This window comes from Trichosurus vulpecula, chromosome 2 (assembly GCF_011100635.1).
Source record: "Trichosurus vulpecula isolate mTriVul1 chromosome 2, mTriVul1.pri, whole genome shotgun sequence".
Lineage (NCBI taxonomy): Eukaryota > Metazoa > Chordata > Mammalia > Diprotodontia > Phalangeridae > Trichosurus > Trichosurus vulpecula.
The window spans coordinates 79,859,881-79,876,336 of record NC_050574.1 but is presented as its reverse complement, the minus strand read 5'-3'; the positions used below and the strand labels follow the sequence as shown (position 1 = coordinate 79,876,336).

General features: G+C 39.4%; 1 protein-coding gene across 1 annotated transcript in view; it reads right to left on the bottom strand.

Moving 5' to 3' along the window:
• CSMD2 (CUB and Sushi multiple domains 2) overlaps nt 1–16,456 on the bottom strand; it is an 842,922-nt gene that overhangs the window by 198,208 nt on the left and 628,258 nt on the right. The window contains exon 27 of the mRNA XM_036743760.1: nt 5,626–5,817. Coding sequence (XP_036599655.1) covers nt 5,626–5,817 — 192 coding nt within the window. The remainder of the gene's footprint in view (nt 1–5,625; nt 5,818–16,456) is intronic.

Sequence of the window (16,456 nt, the reverse complement as noted above, 5' to 3'; positions counted from 1 at the left end):
TCTCATATGCAACTCTCAAGGATTTTGCCATCAGCACATTTACCTGCCTTTATATACGCATATGCACACCTCAAGGCTTCAGGGATTTATTAAATTGTTACTTCCCCACAAAATGTTAAAGGCCTCTCTTACAAAATGGTTTGCAATGCTCTTAGGCCAGTCTACAAATACCACCTAACCCACAATATGCCTGAACTTCAGCAGTTCTTAGATTGTGTAAAATATTTTCTTTAATAAAATTTATTCATGTTTCCAAATCAGAAAGTCAGCATGCATTCCCTATATGTAGTCCCTACCACTCTCCAGGAAGGGAGAAGAAAAAGAGTTTGAATATGTCAATTGAGCATTCCTCAGGGCAAAAGAGGCAGACAAAAGCTGAGAAATTCTAGAAGGAAGAGGGGGCATGGAGGGAGAGTTCCTGAGGCCATGCCAGGAGAGACAAGTCTTTGGCTGAGGGGCCACTCGTAATCATAACAGAATTAGTGTTGCATTAATCCTTAGAACTAGTGGGACCTAAGAGGCCTAGTTCAACCTTTGCCTGAAAAGAAATCCTTTCTACAACATCCCCAACAAGTAGCTATCCAGGCACTACTTAGAGACTCCAATGACAGAAAACTTCGCCACGGCATCCCATTCTATTTTTAGGTAACACTAACTTCATCAGGAAGTTTTTCTTTATGTCAAGAAGAAATTTGCCTAATTTTAAAAAATACTTCATATTTTTATAGTACTTAAAGGTTTAGAAAAAAATTTTCCTCAAAATAATCTTTGGACGTAAATTGGAGCAACTATTATTACCATGTGACAGACGCAAAAAATGAGCACACAATGGACAGTTAGGTTTTGTAAAATCATGTCCAAGTTTCTTTTCACTCCACATTTCACTTCCCAATCTCCTCTAGTTATACATAAGGGATGTAATTAAGTAAAATATTTTAAAGTCAAGGATATCTTCTTAACCCAACACAATTTCGTGGGGGTGGAGGGAGTATGTATAAATATGACATAGCCTTATCAGCACCTATATTTAGAAGATAAGCCAGATTTGGCATATAAGGTCTAGAGAATATAAGTATTTATTGTCTATTTTAAGGGTTAGAGCTTAGCACATCAGGGCAATCTGAACTGCCCCCATCTACAATGCAACCAAAAGATTTATTATAGTATTCTTTGGGTTGTAGATTTCCACCTTGCAGCAGGAGAAAGGTCCCTGACCCTCGAATTTAAAGAGAAGCCCGGGGAAAACCCGGAGAAAAGATAATTCAAAGCCTCTGAGCAAAAAGAAACCTAAGGCTTTACCACTGTTTACTGAAATTCTAACAACCTTGATACCCTGGATAAGTTGGTACCACTGTGACATTTCTTGTAAGCCCCAAATCTTAACCTAAGAGTTGTAACTAAAGAAGGAGAAAGGGAGTCAGATGAAAGGCGCAGGTCTACCAAGGACCTATTGTCAGGATGTGACAGGGAGGAGCAGCTCTTACCTTGGGCAGAGGGAAATACATCCACAACAGGAATTTAGAAGCCACAATAAAATCCTTCTTTCTAGTTCTGTCTTGATGGCAAAGTGTTTTAACAGAAAGAGCAACGAGTGACTGGGAGTGAAGAGGCCTGGGTTCTAATCCTGGTTCTGCCACCAACTCATTCTATTGAGGGAGCTTAGGCAAAGCCACATCCCCTCATGGAGTTTCACTTGCTCAGTCTACAACAGGTCATATTTCTGGAGTACTTGAGAGGCTTAGATTAAATGGTCTTTAAGGTTACTCCTAGATCAGCTCTAACAACCTGATCAATATGAGAACAGGGAGAATTCTCCATACAAGTATGCTCTTCTATCTTCCTCAAGATGCATGAAGTAGATTTTTTTGAAAAGCAAATTTACTACAAAAAAGGCCTTCAAACAAAAATCAAAAGAGAAATATATCATTTAACACAGTGATACTATAAAATGGTCACTAAAGGATGAACTAGTGAAATCCACATCTAAGTTTGCCTTCAAAGCAATTGAGTGCTTTGTAAGGCTGAAACACAGATGCGATTTTTTTTTCTTCCACAAGAGATAGTCAGATACTGCAAAGCTAAATGTACTTATGTAAAAGCTAATTCATTAAGAATGAATATGCATTTGGGAATGGTCATTTTTTTCTACTTTCCAACATAAAACATAAACATAATATCATCCTACTGATGAATGGGTTTTTTTTTGGATTCTTATTACAAACCTCCACAGATTTATTATAAACGTGCATATAATCACACCTGATCTTACATAAAAGTTTCTGTTGTGATTCCCCTAGTTTAATTAAAAAAAAGTTTTCAATATATCCCAAATGCAAACACAACTAAATTTCAAGGACCAGGGGAGGCTGACCCCTAGGAATGTAGTCACTGCACTCTGCTCCAGCAGGAAAAGACAGAAGATGATTTGTGTCTGAAGGCTTTGAATAATTCAATGCATCCTTGGCTCTGCTGTAGTTTGTCCAGATAAGATCTCTCTGTCCTGACTTCTGCATAACCTCTATGCCCTTCACAACTGAGGAAACTCAATCTGAGAAGTGAAGTAACTTAATTGGGAGCTCTTCATGGGCTACCCCTTTTCCTATTAGTGAAGGCCAAACTCACAGCAGGCGTGCAGTGAGGACACTCATCATCCCCCATTCTGGCCGACAAGGAAGAGAAAGGCTATGATGTGGGTCAGATAATGCAGAGCTTTCATAGTACTGTATAGGAAGCCATGCCATTCTAGGGCAGGAGCCATAAGTTAGGGACATACCACATAAAACATATACATACACATATATACATACATATATATGTACATATATGTACGTATATACACACACATATCAGGTTTGGAAGGGATACTAGAAATCATCTAATTGAATATGCTCATTTTACAGCTAGGAAAACCAAAGTTCAGAGAGAAGAAGTGTTTTCCTCAAGGTGACACAGCTATAACTCAATCAACATTTATTTGTTCAGTACTATGTGCCTCGGTGCTGGGGATACAAAAGAAGCAAAAGATAGCCCCTGTCCTCAGGGAGCTTACAATCTAATGGGGGAGAAAAAATGAAAACAAATATATACCAAGTAATCTATATACAGGATAAATGGAAAATAATTAACAAAGGGAAGGTACTGGGATTGAGAAGAGTTAGGAAAGATTTCCTATAGAAGGTAAAATTATAGTTGGGATTTAAAGGAAGCCAGGGAAGGCAGTGGGAAGATAGGAGAAGGAAAAGCATTCCAGAGGCAAGAGATAAATGCTTTTTTCAGAGAATAGCCAGGAGGCCAGTGTCACTGGATCAAAGAGTATGTGTTGAGAAATAAAGTGTGAGAAGATTGGAAAGTTAGGAGGGTGCTAGATCATGAAGGGCTTTGAGTGCTATAGAATTTTATATTTGATCCTAGAGGTGAAAGAGAGTCACTGAGTTGACTGGGAAAGGAAGTTAAAAGGGAGTTGACTAAGTAGGCGAAATGGCATGTCAGATCTGAATTTTAGGAAAAACACTTTGGTGGCTGAATGGAGGATGGATTAGAGTGAAAAGAGACTTGAAGCTGGCAGAGCCAAAAGCAGGGTACTGCAATAGTCCAGGTGTGAGGGGATGAGGACCTGCATTACAAAGGTGGCACTGTAAGAGAAAAGAAGGGGGTAGATTGGAGATATATTAAAAGAATGGAACTGACAGGTCCTGGCAATAAATTGGCTACGGCAGGTAAGAATGAGAAGTCAACGATGACTCGTAGGCTGCCAGCCTAAGGGACTGAAGGATGGTGTTGTCCTCTATAGTAACAGGGAAGGCGGTGGGTGAAGGGAATGTTTAGTGTGAAAAATAATGAATTCGGTTTTGGACATGTTGAGTTTGTGATGTTTACTGGACATCCAGTTAGAGATGTCTAAAAGGCAATTGGAGATAAAGGTTTGGAAGTCAGTAGAGGCTGGAACAGGATAGGAAGATTTAAGAATCTTCAGAATAAAGTTGGTAATCAAAACTATGGCAGCTGATAAGATCACCAAGTGAAGTAGTAGAAAGAGAGAAGAGAAGAGAGCCCAAGACAAAAACATGAGGGACATCTACAGTTAGAGCATGTGAGGATCTGGATGAAGATCCTGCAAAGGAGACTGAGAAGGAACAGTAAGATAGGTAGCAGAACCAGGAGAGAATAGTGTCCTGAAAACCTGAAGAGAGAAGAGGGTACCAAGGAAGAGCTAGACAGTAACATAACTGGAACCTACACCTTTAGATTTAGTCCAGTGTTTTCCTCTACTACCTTGTATTGACTAGAATTTCTACTGAAAAAGAGTGATTTTTCTTTGTCTAAAGACATTTTTCAAACCAGTGTCAAAGTTGTAGAATGACTAATCTTGAACATATATTTTCATTAACTCATTCATACATGCTCACTGTCTTTATATCATTAGCACAGAGATGTTTTCCTAGGAATTTGCTGAAAAGAGTAATTTCAGAACCTGTTTGATGAACTGGAGGCCTTCTTTCTAGAATTTTGGGCATTGAGTAAATTGTGCTAGTTCCCATCATTCATCCTATTCTAGTCAATCAAAGGTATAATTTAGATCCTGAGTGTCTCCAAATGCCCAGAATGAGATCCACTGAGTTTAATCCAAACCAATTTGCCTTCTTATCTAGTCCAACTAAAGCAAATAAAAGGGGGGGACCTAAAAGAAATGAGTGGAAGCTAAGATCGTGAATTGATCTCTCCACTTCTACCACCTCTATAAAGATGACTCCTAAATCTGTATCATTAATCCTGATTTGTCTTCTGAGTTCCAGATTCCTATTTCCAACTGTCTCATGATTATCTTTACTTAAAAGCCACATTAATACCAAATGAAATATTTGTAAAACGCATAGCATAGTGCCCCACACAAAGTAGGTGCTTAATAAATGCTTTTTCCTCACCTTTCTCCCCCTAAAATTGTCTTGCCCCATAAATCTCTCCCTCCTTCTGACTACCTTATCTGTCAGTGATAATACTATTCCTCCAGTTTTCCATGTTTGTAACTGTGAAGTTCTCTCTGTCTCTTCTATTTTATCTCTCATATTATATCTGTTCCTGTCTCTCTATTTCCATTGCCAATACCAAAGTACAAGCCCCATTATCACCAGCCTGACTTCCCCATGGTCACACTGGCACAACTGGGATTTTAATTCAGGTTCTTTAGACTCCAAATTCAGGACTTTTCCACATCACACTCCTTCATACAGGGAAGCTATTTCAAACTTAGCTAACTCTCCAAAGATTTACAAGTTCCAGGGGTTTCCTATCCAGTGTGGATTTTAAAGTCCTCAACTTGCCCTTCTTCCTGGCCACCTCCATACCCATTGCCAAGAAGGATGGAAATAAGACCAGGTACAGAGAGGAAATTCACAACTGTATGTAAGCAACATTTGATCAGATTTAGTGACTATTTAGGTTGAAGAAGGAATGATGGTTAGGAATTTTTGGTAGCTTTCATTTATTCAGGTTCTTTTCTCCCCTCATTCCATCGTGAGTAATTGATAGTTGGCTGCCATTTCATTTTTGGGTTTTCTTCATTCTGTTTTTGCTAAAGGACATTAAAGAAATAAAAGGAAAAAATTCTGCCAACCAGCTCTTCTTTACCAATACACGTGGGGGGGTCCGGCTGCCAGAAGAATCTGTTCTCAATCTTCACACAGCTGATCTGGGCCATTCCCTGGAGTGCATAACCAGGGTCACATTGGAACACAATGGAGTCACCTGCTTCCCTGCTATCACCACTCCGACTCCCATTTTGAGGAACGCCAGGGTCATTACAAGAGGTTGCTGTAGACACTAGAGAAAAAGAAAGAATATCATTGGATGTGTGTCTATCTCTTTGACAGGCAAGCCCACAGCCCCAACCTCACCTTTACTACAACATCATCATTAGATTACAACCTCATTTACTATCACATCACTATCTTACCACCATCATTATTCAACTGCCATCCAACACTTGAAAAGTTTCTACACAAAACTTATTAAAAACTCATTCCCTATCTTATGCACACACACACACACACACACACACACACACACACACACACACCCCATTAATGTAGGCTTGACCCATGAATCTAAAAAGCACTCACTCCTCACCAAAATATTTGTAAATCTCTCCCAGTAAATTCAAGTAGAAACTTAATGAAGGTATTTTGATAATAATGATGACAGTTATGAACACAAACCTTTGTAGGCTTGTTGCTTTCAATCTAAAGATAATATAGAAAAATGTTTATGGTAAGAAAACAAGTACATAATCATTTATATTGAGTTCAATTTTGCTCAACTTTTACTAACTCTTTCAAAGTTTACTAAGATTTGTAGGAAAATTAAAGGAATTAAAATTCATATGGCTAGAAGTAAGATCAGTAAGCTTATCCCCGGAGGGCTGACTATATGTCAATGTTATGAAATAAATTTTTAATAATTCATGGAAAACTACAATTGGGAAAGGTAGGGTAGGAGATAAAAACTAAAAAAGTCATTTTAGTTCTTTTGTAATTTGGCACGATAAAAAATGACGAAGATATATATGTGTATATATACATGTATATATGTATATATATGTATGTGTGTGTGTATATATATATATGTGTGTGTGTGTGTATATAAAAATATGTGAGAGATTGGGGGGAGACAAAAAAAATAAAATTTAGCTACTGATTGGATAGGTGTGGGCTGGGTAAGTGAAGAGCTGAGGATGACACTGAGGTGATAAATTTGGGCAAATGAAGGAGTTAAGAGGGATAGAAAAATAATTGGGGGAAAAGATAACGGTTGCTATTTTGGATATGTTTGGTTTGAGGTGTCTATTAGTTTAAGGTGCCCATCAGACATCAAATGTACAATAGGCAGTCTGTGATGAAAGAGTATAGGTGAAGAGACATAAAGATGATACTGAACTCATGGAAGTTAATGAGATCAAGTTGCAGAATATAGAGGAAAAAAGAGAAGAGGGCCTAGGTCAAGACTCAGAGGGATACCTGTAGTGAGGAGTGACAAGGTTCAAGATCCAGCAAAGAGACTGAGGGTCACTCAGATAGGTAAGTGGAGAACCATCAAAGAGAAGGGTCACAAACCCCAACAGGAGTCAATATTCATCAGAGGATGGTGATCGACAGTGTCAAAAGCTGCAGACAGGTCAAGAATTGGCAAATGTGAAATTGGTAACTGTGCAAAGTGCAGCGTCAGTTTCATTAGTATGAAAGTCAGACTGCAGAGCACTTAGAGGTGAGGAAAGGAAGTAATGAGCATAGATGCTTTTTTTTCCAAGAATTTTAGCTTAGAAAAGGAGAAGAGTTTTAACATGATAGCAGGAAGGGTAGGATCTAGTTAGAGGAGATTTGGGCATGTATCCAGGTAATAAGGAAGACGGGGAAAGATTGAAGATTAGAAAAGGGGAAGATGACAGTATATTTGGAGGAAAACAAGGGAGGGAAATAGATCAGGGGTACATACAGAAGGTTGACTTTAGTAAAGGGCCACCTCTTCATCAAAAAGTAAAGGAAGAGAGAGAGGTTTATGTAGGAGGCATTAAAAGAAAGGGTGAAAAGAGTATATGACTGGCTTCTTTTTTTTGGTAAAGTAAGAGTCTTCAACAGGAAGGGTAGCTGGAGAAGGAACTTAGAGAGATCTAAAGAAAATAGAGGAAATATATACAGTGGCTGTGGCAATAAAAGAAGGTTCATACAACAGCTCCTTATTTCTCACCAATTACACTGTGTTTGGACTTCTGTGGACTTTTCCATCATGACCTAGGAACCTCTTCATTGGGAAATCTTATCATATTGCAAGATCAGATCAGCCATGGCACTCACATCTCTTCAGTACTTTCTGATCCTCTGATTAGATGGCTGAGCCAAGGGTTCCAAAATCTCCCTTTAAAGGAAGAGGCCCTTCATTTCCTAGCAGCTATACTGCTTTGGGGCTTCTCTGGACTTTCCTTCATGCCCCTCATACTAAGTGCCTTCTTCTGCTACCCCTTTTTCCTCCTGCATTCTCCCTCATTTTCCAATCCTCCTTTTCAGCTGCTTTTTGTGTGTTGTCTTCCCCCATTCCAATGTAAGCTCTTGTATTTGTATACTCAGCACTTACCACAGTGCCTGGCACAAAGCAGGGGTTTAATAATTGTTTATTGACCGACTGGTGGGAAAGAGAATTAATTAGGAAGGTAAAGGACTGTCTAACTCCCTCCTGTTTCCCCTCTAAACTGAGCATATTGTTTCATGTTCTCTGAGACCTCCTTCTTCAACTTTCCTCCCTATTTTACATCACCCAGATGATTTCTGCCACGACTTCCTCCTTCACCCCTGACTCACATGAGGTGACCCTTCTCCTTGTCAAGGCAAACCTGTCTACATGCACAAGAAATCCCATTTTACCCCATCTTCTCTAACAGATTGCCCCCTCTATATCTGCCCCCCTTTCAACTATCTTCAATCTCTCCCCATCCACTATGCTCTCCTACTGCCTACATGCATACCTATGCCTCTCAAACCCTCAAAAAACCTACTAGATCCATCCATCCCCTGCTAATGATTGTTCCATACCTTTCCTGCTTTTTGTAGCTAAACACCTTGACAAGGATGTCTATAATAAGGGCTCTACTTCCTCTCCTCTCCTCTCTCCTTAACTCTCTACAGTCTGGCTTCTGACCTCATCATTCATCTATGAAAGTGCTCTCTCCAAAGTCGTTGCTGTTGTTCAGTAGTTTCAGTTGTGTCTGACTCTTCATGACCCCATTTGGGGCTTTCTTGGAGTTGTTTGCCATTTCTTTCTGCAGCTCATTTTACAAATGAGGAAACAGATGTAAACAGGTTTAAGTGACTTGCCCAGGATCACACAGCTAGTAAGTATCTGAGGCCGGATTTGAATTCAGGTCTTCCTGACTCCAGGTCCAGCTCTCTATCCACTGTGCCACCTACCCATCTACTCCAAAATTACCAATGATCTGTTAATTACAAAATCTAATGACCTTTCCTCAATCCTCATCCTTCTTGACTTCCCTGCAGCCGTTGACACTGTCAATCACACTCTTCTCCTTGATACTCTCTAGGTTGTCAGGTCACTACTCTTTCCTAGTTTACCTCCCAGCTATCTGACCACTCCACAGTTTCTTTTATTGGATTTTCATCCAAGTCATACCTGATAACTCTAAGTGTTCCTCAGGACTATAACCTAGGACCTCTTCCCTTTTTCCTCTCTCTCTATATGAAATCGCTTATTTATCTCATCAGTTCACCTGGATTCAGTTATCATCTCTATGTTGATGATTCTCAAATCATTATCCAGACTCCCTGCTAACCTCCAGTCTAACCTCTCCAAAAGCTTATTAGACATCTCAAACTGGATGTCCTATAGTCATCCTAAACTCAGTATGTCCAAAACTGAAGTCATTATCTTTCACCCCAAACTTCCTCTCCTCCAAACATTCCTATTATTTTGATACCACCAACCATCCTCCCAGTCCTCCAGGCTTTCAATCTAGGAGTCACCCTTAACTCCTCATTCTGTCTCACTCCCCACTCACAATCTGTTGCCAAGGCCTGTTAATTTCACCTCTATAACATCTCTTGCATATGTCCATGCCTCTTCTGATACTGCCACCACCTTGGCACAGGCCTTCATCTCCTCATACTTGCATTATTCCAATAGCCTGATGGTTAGCTGCTTGACATGAGTCTCTCCCTACTCCAGTTGATACTCCACTAAATGGTCAAAGTGATTTTCCTAATCACTAGGTCTGCCCATCTCACCGCTCTACTCAATAAACTTTAGTGGCTCCCTATCACTGCTGGGATCTAATATAAATATAAATAAAATATATATTTGGCGTTCAAAGCCCTTCATAACTTACCACTCCTACCCACACCTTCTCATTCTTCTTATACTTTACTCCTTCACCCTACCCCCAATATGTAATCTCTGATCTAGTGATACTGGCAGCTGGCTATTTCTCAAACAAAACACTCCATCTCCCAACTTTAAGCATTTTCCCTGGGTGTTCCCCATGCCAAGAATGTTCTCCCTATAATCTCTGCCTCCTGGGTTCCTTCCAGTCTCAGCGAAAATCCTACTTTCTATAGGAAGCGTTCCCCAGACCTCTGTTATGGTGGCTTCCCTCTGTGGATTATTTGCCTTTATCTTGTATATAGCTTGTTTGTACATAATGGTTTGTATGTTGTCTCTCCTGTTAGATTGTGAGCTCCTCAAACACAGGAACTGTCTTTCTCCTTTCTTTGAATCCCCAGTGCTTAGCTCAGTGGTTGGCACACAGGAAAATGCTTATAAATGTTTATTGACTGTGAGAAGGAGGAAGATAGTAGAAGTGATTTAGGTTTGAAGTTTGGCATCACTGTCCTCTTCTCTCAATTCTCCTGCCCTCTTATGCTATAGCCCATCTTGTCCTACTACACTCTGCCCAGTGACGGATTTTGACCACCATCCAGCACATTTATGCCTATTAATGTACTGCTAAATGAAGCTGGAGAAAATCAGAAAACCATCCTAACTGCTCACTACAAATTTATGTTACCTAACCTCAACTAGGCCCTCAATGTAGCAAGGCAATCCTTTTATAATTTCCTAATGAATATGCTTTCCCACCTACCCCAGAGACTGTTCCAAAACTTTTCATTCCTCTTCAATGTACCCCCTGCACACCCCCACCCCTCCCCCCACACACACCCTCTCTGCCTATTCTCTTCACAAGAAAATCTGAAATCTATTTAGTCTGATCTAGAGTAGGATCCAAATTCTTCTGATAGAATGAGACACTATAATCCACGCGACAATAAGGGACTATCCTCATTAAGAAGTGGAAGGAACTCCACCCCCTCCTTATTAGATATGAATCTCCCATCTTAGAACTATATATTGATAAACAGACTTTAAACAAAAACCTGGGAAGCTTATCAACTCATCCAGAGAATTTGTAGGTCCAGAGGGCTGACAGGGCAGAAAGACTGTGGATACTCAGTGGCATTTCCTTGTGGTGGAAACTCAAACTAAGAGCTGTCTGTAAAGTATGCTGTCTGGACCAACAGGAAGCATTTTCTCCTACTGCCAAAATGAGCCAGCCCTATAAGATGCTGGTCTGCTCTCACAAAGCCACATTCTCAGCATAAGAGATGAGAAACATTGTGAAATTAGAAAATTTAAGACTTGGCAACATACTGTGTATGGGAAATAAAGGCAGGAGAGGAACAAGATGATGCTGAGTTTGTGAGTCTGGGTGACTGAGAATGTCTCAATCTGTCAGGCAGCTTAGGGAGCCGGGAGCAAGGCATCAAACCAGGAGTTCGGCTGGGAAGACAATCTTATAAAACAGCAAAAATGATTGGAGACAAATACAAATCTAAAGAAAATTAGCATGAGACCCATCTAAGCCACATTCTCCCCAAAGCATTCAGAGATGAAGCTGGTGTGAGTAGAACAAAAAGAGATGAGAAACAAGAAGAGAAAATGCTATCCTTATCTTCACAGAGCAAAATGCTTCAGAGGAAGATGTTAGGCAGACTAACATTAACAAAATGAAAGTTCACAGAGATAAACAGGAAGTTCTACATTTAGAGTCAATCGATTGTTACATACACAAAGAAAAAAGACTTACCTAGAGAGTAGTTTGTATATTAAAAAAACCCTAGATCTTGGTTGGTGGTAAGTCCTATGAATCAAGTAAAATGTGAATGGTTAAAGGATAATGTGATTTTACATTCCATTAAAAGAACACTACAGTAGGAGAAGCCAACATGGCAGAGTAGCAGGAGGAAGTGCAGTGAGCTCCCTGATGAAACTCCTCCAACAAGACCTAGAAAACGCAGAAAATCAAACCCCAATCAGGAAATCCAAGAAAATGTCACAGTGACAGCACAGGTTACCACAGGGGGACAGAGAGGTTTGTGGATACCAGGGATGGGGTCTGCCCAGGAGTAACCACATAAAGCACCCCAGTGCCCAAGACGAGACTATACCAGGATGAGGGTAGGTCCTAGACTCATACCCCAGCATGGTGTAGGTCCATTTGTAAAGTGAAATCTTTGTCATCCATCACCCAGGTCAAGGTTACAAGTTTGGGTTAGACTAAGGAGGGGCAATAAGTAGGTACAGGCCCTAGGCAACGTAAAAGAGAGGAAGAAGTTCAGAAGTAATGTGGCTCAGGTCCCAAGAGCAGAGCAGAGTCTCAGTTACAGCTTTTAGCCCAGTCTGAAGCCTTCAGAGGAATAACCATGGCACCAAAGGGAAGCCTGTAGTTCTGTCACTCTGAACCAGCAAAGCTTCCCAGCTAGCTGACAGTAGCTGAGTCCAAAAGTAATCTACTGTTGCTCAGACCCAGACTGAGATCAAGAACATCCATAGCTCAGACTATTGGGCAATAGTCAGATTTTGTTCTACATTAGGCCACTCTGGGAGCACTAAAAGCCTGCAGGTCCTCAGCTTGAATTGTCCCTGAAATCCTGAGATAACAATACTCAATATCCCAGAGAAGCAGCAACAGGACTGGCTCAGGCCTTCCTTCCAAAAGTATACAGAGGCTGGCTCTAAAAAGGCTGCAGTCAATATTGGCTGGAAGAATGAGCAAACGAAAAAAGAATCCCACCATAAAAAGCTCTTAGGGTAAAAAGGATACTTAAAAACAAATTCCAAAGAAGAGAATGACTGCAAAACATTTATAAACATAAACTCAAAGAAAAAGAAAAAAATATAGACTGGGCACAACTTGAACTAGAATTTCTGGAACAGATGAATCAAAAGTTTAAAAAAAATTTTAAAAATGTTTTCACCAATAAAATGATTTTTAAAAATGTTTTCAGCAATGAAATGAGAGTACTAAAGGGAGAAATGGAAAAGAAATGAGAGTTATGGAAGAAAGAATTGGAAAGGTAATTAACAACTTGGCAGAAGAGGTATAAAACCTTGAAGTAACAAACTCCCTGAAAATCAGAATGGACCAAACAGAAGCCAATGACTCCATGAAATAACAAGAAATATTAAAGCAAAATTAAGAGATAAAAAATAGAAAAAAATGTTAAGATATCTCATAGTGAAAACAAGTGCCCTAGAAAAGAGATCAAGGCAAAAAAAAATAAGAACCATTGGACTACATGGAAATTATGACCAAAAAAAATAAGGAGCCTAGATAAACTATTTCAAGAGAACTTAAAAAAAGAAATCTCTTAGAGCCAGGGAGTAAAGCGGAAACAGAAAGAATCCTTTGGTCACCTCTTGAAAAAACTCCCAAATGAAAATATGCAGGAATACTATCACCAAAATTCACTGCTTTCAGGTCAATGAAAAAATACTGCAAAGAATCAGATAGAAATAATTCAAGTACCAAGGACCCAAAGTCAGGATTACATACAATTTAGCTGACAACTATAAAGGGGTAGGGAGTTTGGAATGTGATATTCCAAAAACAAAGAAAATAAGCTTACAGCCAAGAATAATTTACCCAGCACGACTGATCACAATTCTGCCAGGGAAAAAAATAGAGCTTTAATGAAATAGAGGGCTTCCAAACATTTCTGATTAAAAGACAGAGTTGTGTAGAAACTTTCAATTTCAAACACTGAAGTCATGAAAAACATAAAAAGATAATCATCAAACAATGATAAAGGACTAAAAAAAGATAAACTGCTCACATTCTAATATGTATCTCATCTGAACCCCATCATCATCACCAACAGAGGTCATAGTGCAAGAGTAATTTAGACAACATCTAGAGGTGATTCTTGATGATCTTAAGAACGGTAAGAAAGGAGGAGAGATACACTAGGAAGGGAGGTGGGGTGAAATAGGGTGGTTAGGGGAAATCCTGTCCATTATAGGATATGCAATTATACATCTAAAAAAGGGGGAGGGGTTATGGGGAAGTAACTGACATTTGAACCTCACTCTCATATGAACTGATCAAAGGAGGGAAGAACACACACACACACACACACACAGTTGGGTAGGGAAATACATTTCACTAAATAGTGAAATGGAAGGAAAAGGAGAGAAAGAAGAAGGGGGAATTAAAGGAAGGGTAGCTGGGTGGTGCAATGGATAGAGAGCTGGGCCTGGAGTCAGGAAGACCTGACTTCAAATCTGGCCTCAGACACTTACTAGCTATGTGACCCTGGGCAAGTCACTTAACTGTTTGCTTCAGTTTCTTCATCTGTAAAATAAGCAAGGAAATGGCAAGCCACTCTAATATCTTTCCCAAGAAAACTCCAAATGGAGTCATGAACAGTCAGACATGACTGATGTGACTCAACAACAACAAAGATTAAGAGAGGGATTGGTCCTAAGCCAAACAGACTCTAAATAAAAATATACACAAATACTGATAGCTCTTTTTGGGTGGCAAATGATGTGAACTTGAGAAAGTACCCATAAAGTGAAGAACAGCTAAATAAGTTATGGTATATGAATGTTACTATTATACTGTGAAAAAAATGACGAAGGGGGTGTTTTCAGAAAAAACTGGGAAAACTTGCATAAAGTAATCCAGAGTAAAGTGAACAAAAACCAGGAGAAAAATTTATACAGTGACAACAATATGTTAAAAACAAACAACTCTGAAAGTGTCAAGTACTTCTCAGTGTAATAACCAAACATGACTGCTGAAGATTAATAATGAAACACGCTACCCACTTCCTGATAGAGAGGTAAAGGACTCAAGATTGCAAAATGACATACATATATTTTTTGGAACAACTAATGGAGAAATTAGTTTTGCTTCACTATCATGTTTGTAACAGGGGTTTTATTTTTCTTTCATTCTCAATGGGGTGGAGGGAGAGAAAGCAGATTTTTTTTTATTTAAAAATATTAAATACAATTTTAAAAAACAGAAGACTAGAGAGTTCAAGTCAAGGCAGGTGACATCTTCATTGTACTCTGACTTTGTCAAATTACGTATGTGCTGAATCCAGTTCTGGGCACCACATTTTTAAGAGGCATGTTTACAAGTTAAGTATATTCAGAGAAAAATGACCAGGATGCTAATGAGATTTAAACCATTTTATATAAGGAAATGAAGGAACCTGGGATGTTTAGCTTGGAGAAGAAAAGAAGAAAAAACTCAGTCCTAAGATGATCAATTTCTACAAATACTGGAAGAATTATTGTGGGGGAAAGGGATTTTTCATATTCTATGTCAGGGCTATCCATAATGTGGCCTACGTGCCCCATGTGGCCCCCAGTGCGATTTATGCGGCCCACCTACAAGCACAGAAATTTACACAAATGCTTTCGTAAACAAAGCCGAATTACACAGAGCTCTCACTAAAATGGCAAATCAAAGTATATTGTCTATTGTTTCAATAAAAACCTAAGGTTGGACAGCCCTGTTCTATGGGACTCCTAAGAACGATGATAAGTTAGAGGGAGGCCAATTTTAATTCAATATAAGGAAGGCCTGTTATGCCATTAGAGCCATCCAACATTGTAACAGCTTGCTTTGTGTGGTAGTGAGGTTGCTGTCACAGGAAGTGCTCAAAAAGACGTGGACAACTAAATTCACAGTAGGAAAGTATGCCTTAATTCATTTTTTTAGTCCTACTGTTATGTTCCTCTGCCTCCTCTCCACAATGCATACCCATAATTATGCCTCTGTTCTCTCGTGAATTGAAATTCCCTCAATCTATTGCTATATAGAGAGGAGTTGAAGAAAATAAGCATCTAGAACTCAGCTAAGACATGGGGTCAAGGGTCTAACCTAGTCTTTGATGGCTGAATGAGAAGTCAAATGGGGGACAGGTTTATGCCTCAGGAAGGCAAAAGCTAATATAGAAAATAAATAAATTTATCTCATAGATAGATAGTGGATAGAGAGATGAATTGCAATCAGAAAGGGTTCAAATTCCCCCCTTTAATACTTATTAATCAGGATGACCATAGAAAATTACCTTATAATACCTATAATTACTTACCTTAAAAGGTTCAAAGGAGACAATGTAAATAAAGCACTCTCTTAAAGCATTATATCAAAGTCTTATTATTATAGGCCCACACGAAGTACCAAACAGACATCCTCATTATCCCCTATAAGGGTCACACTCATGTAGGTGGCCCGGTACATAGCATCCCAGACTTGGAGTCAGGAAGACCCCAGTATGAATCCTCCTTCCCACACTGACAAGATGTATGACCCTGGGCAAAACAATCAAGCTCTCTCACCTTCAGCTTCCTCAGGAGTAAAAGGGGACACAGCACTTACCTCACGGGGTTGTCATGAGGATGAAATTAATGAACACATATAAAGTGCTTTATAAATCTGAAAGCACTATATAAGCTATATAGCTTATAGATATTCTTCATATTCCTGCCTCTATTCCTCTGTTCATGAAGTTTGCCTTCACCTGGAATACCATCCAGGCTCATGTTCTCCTATCAGAAGTCTATCTTTCCTTCAGAAGGCAGTTCAAGCCTTACTTTCTCCACT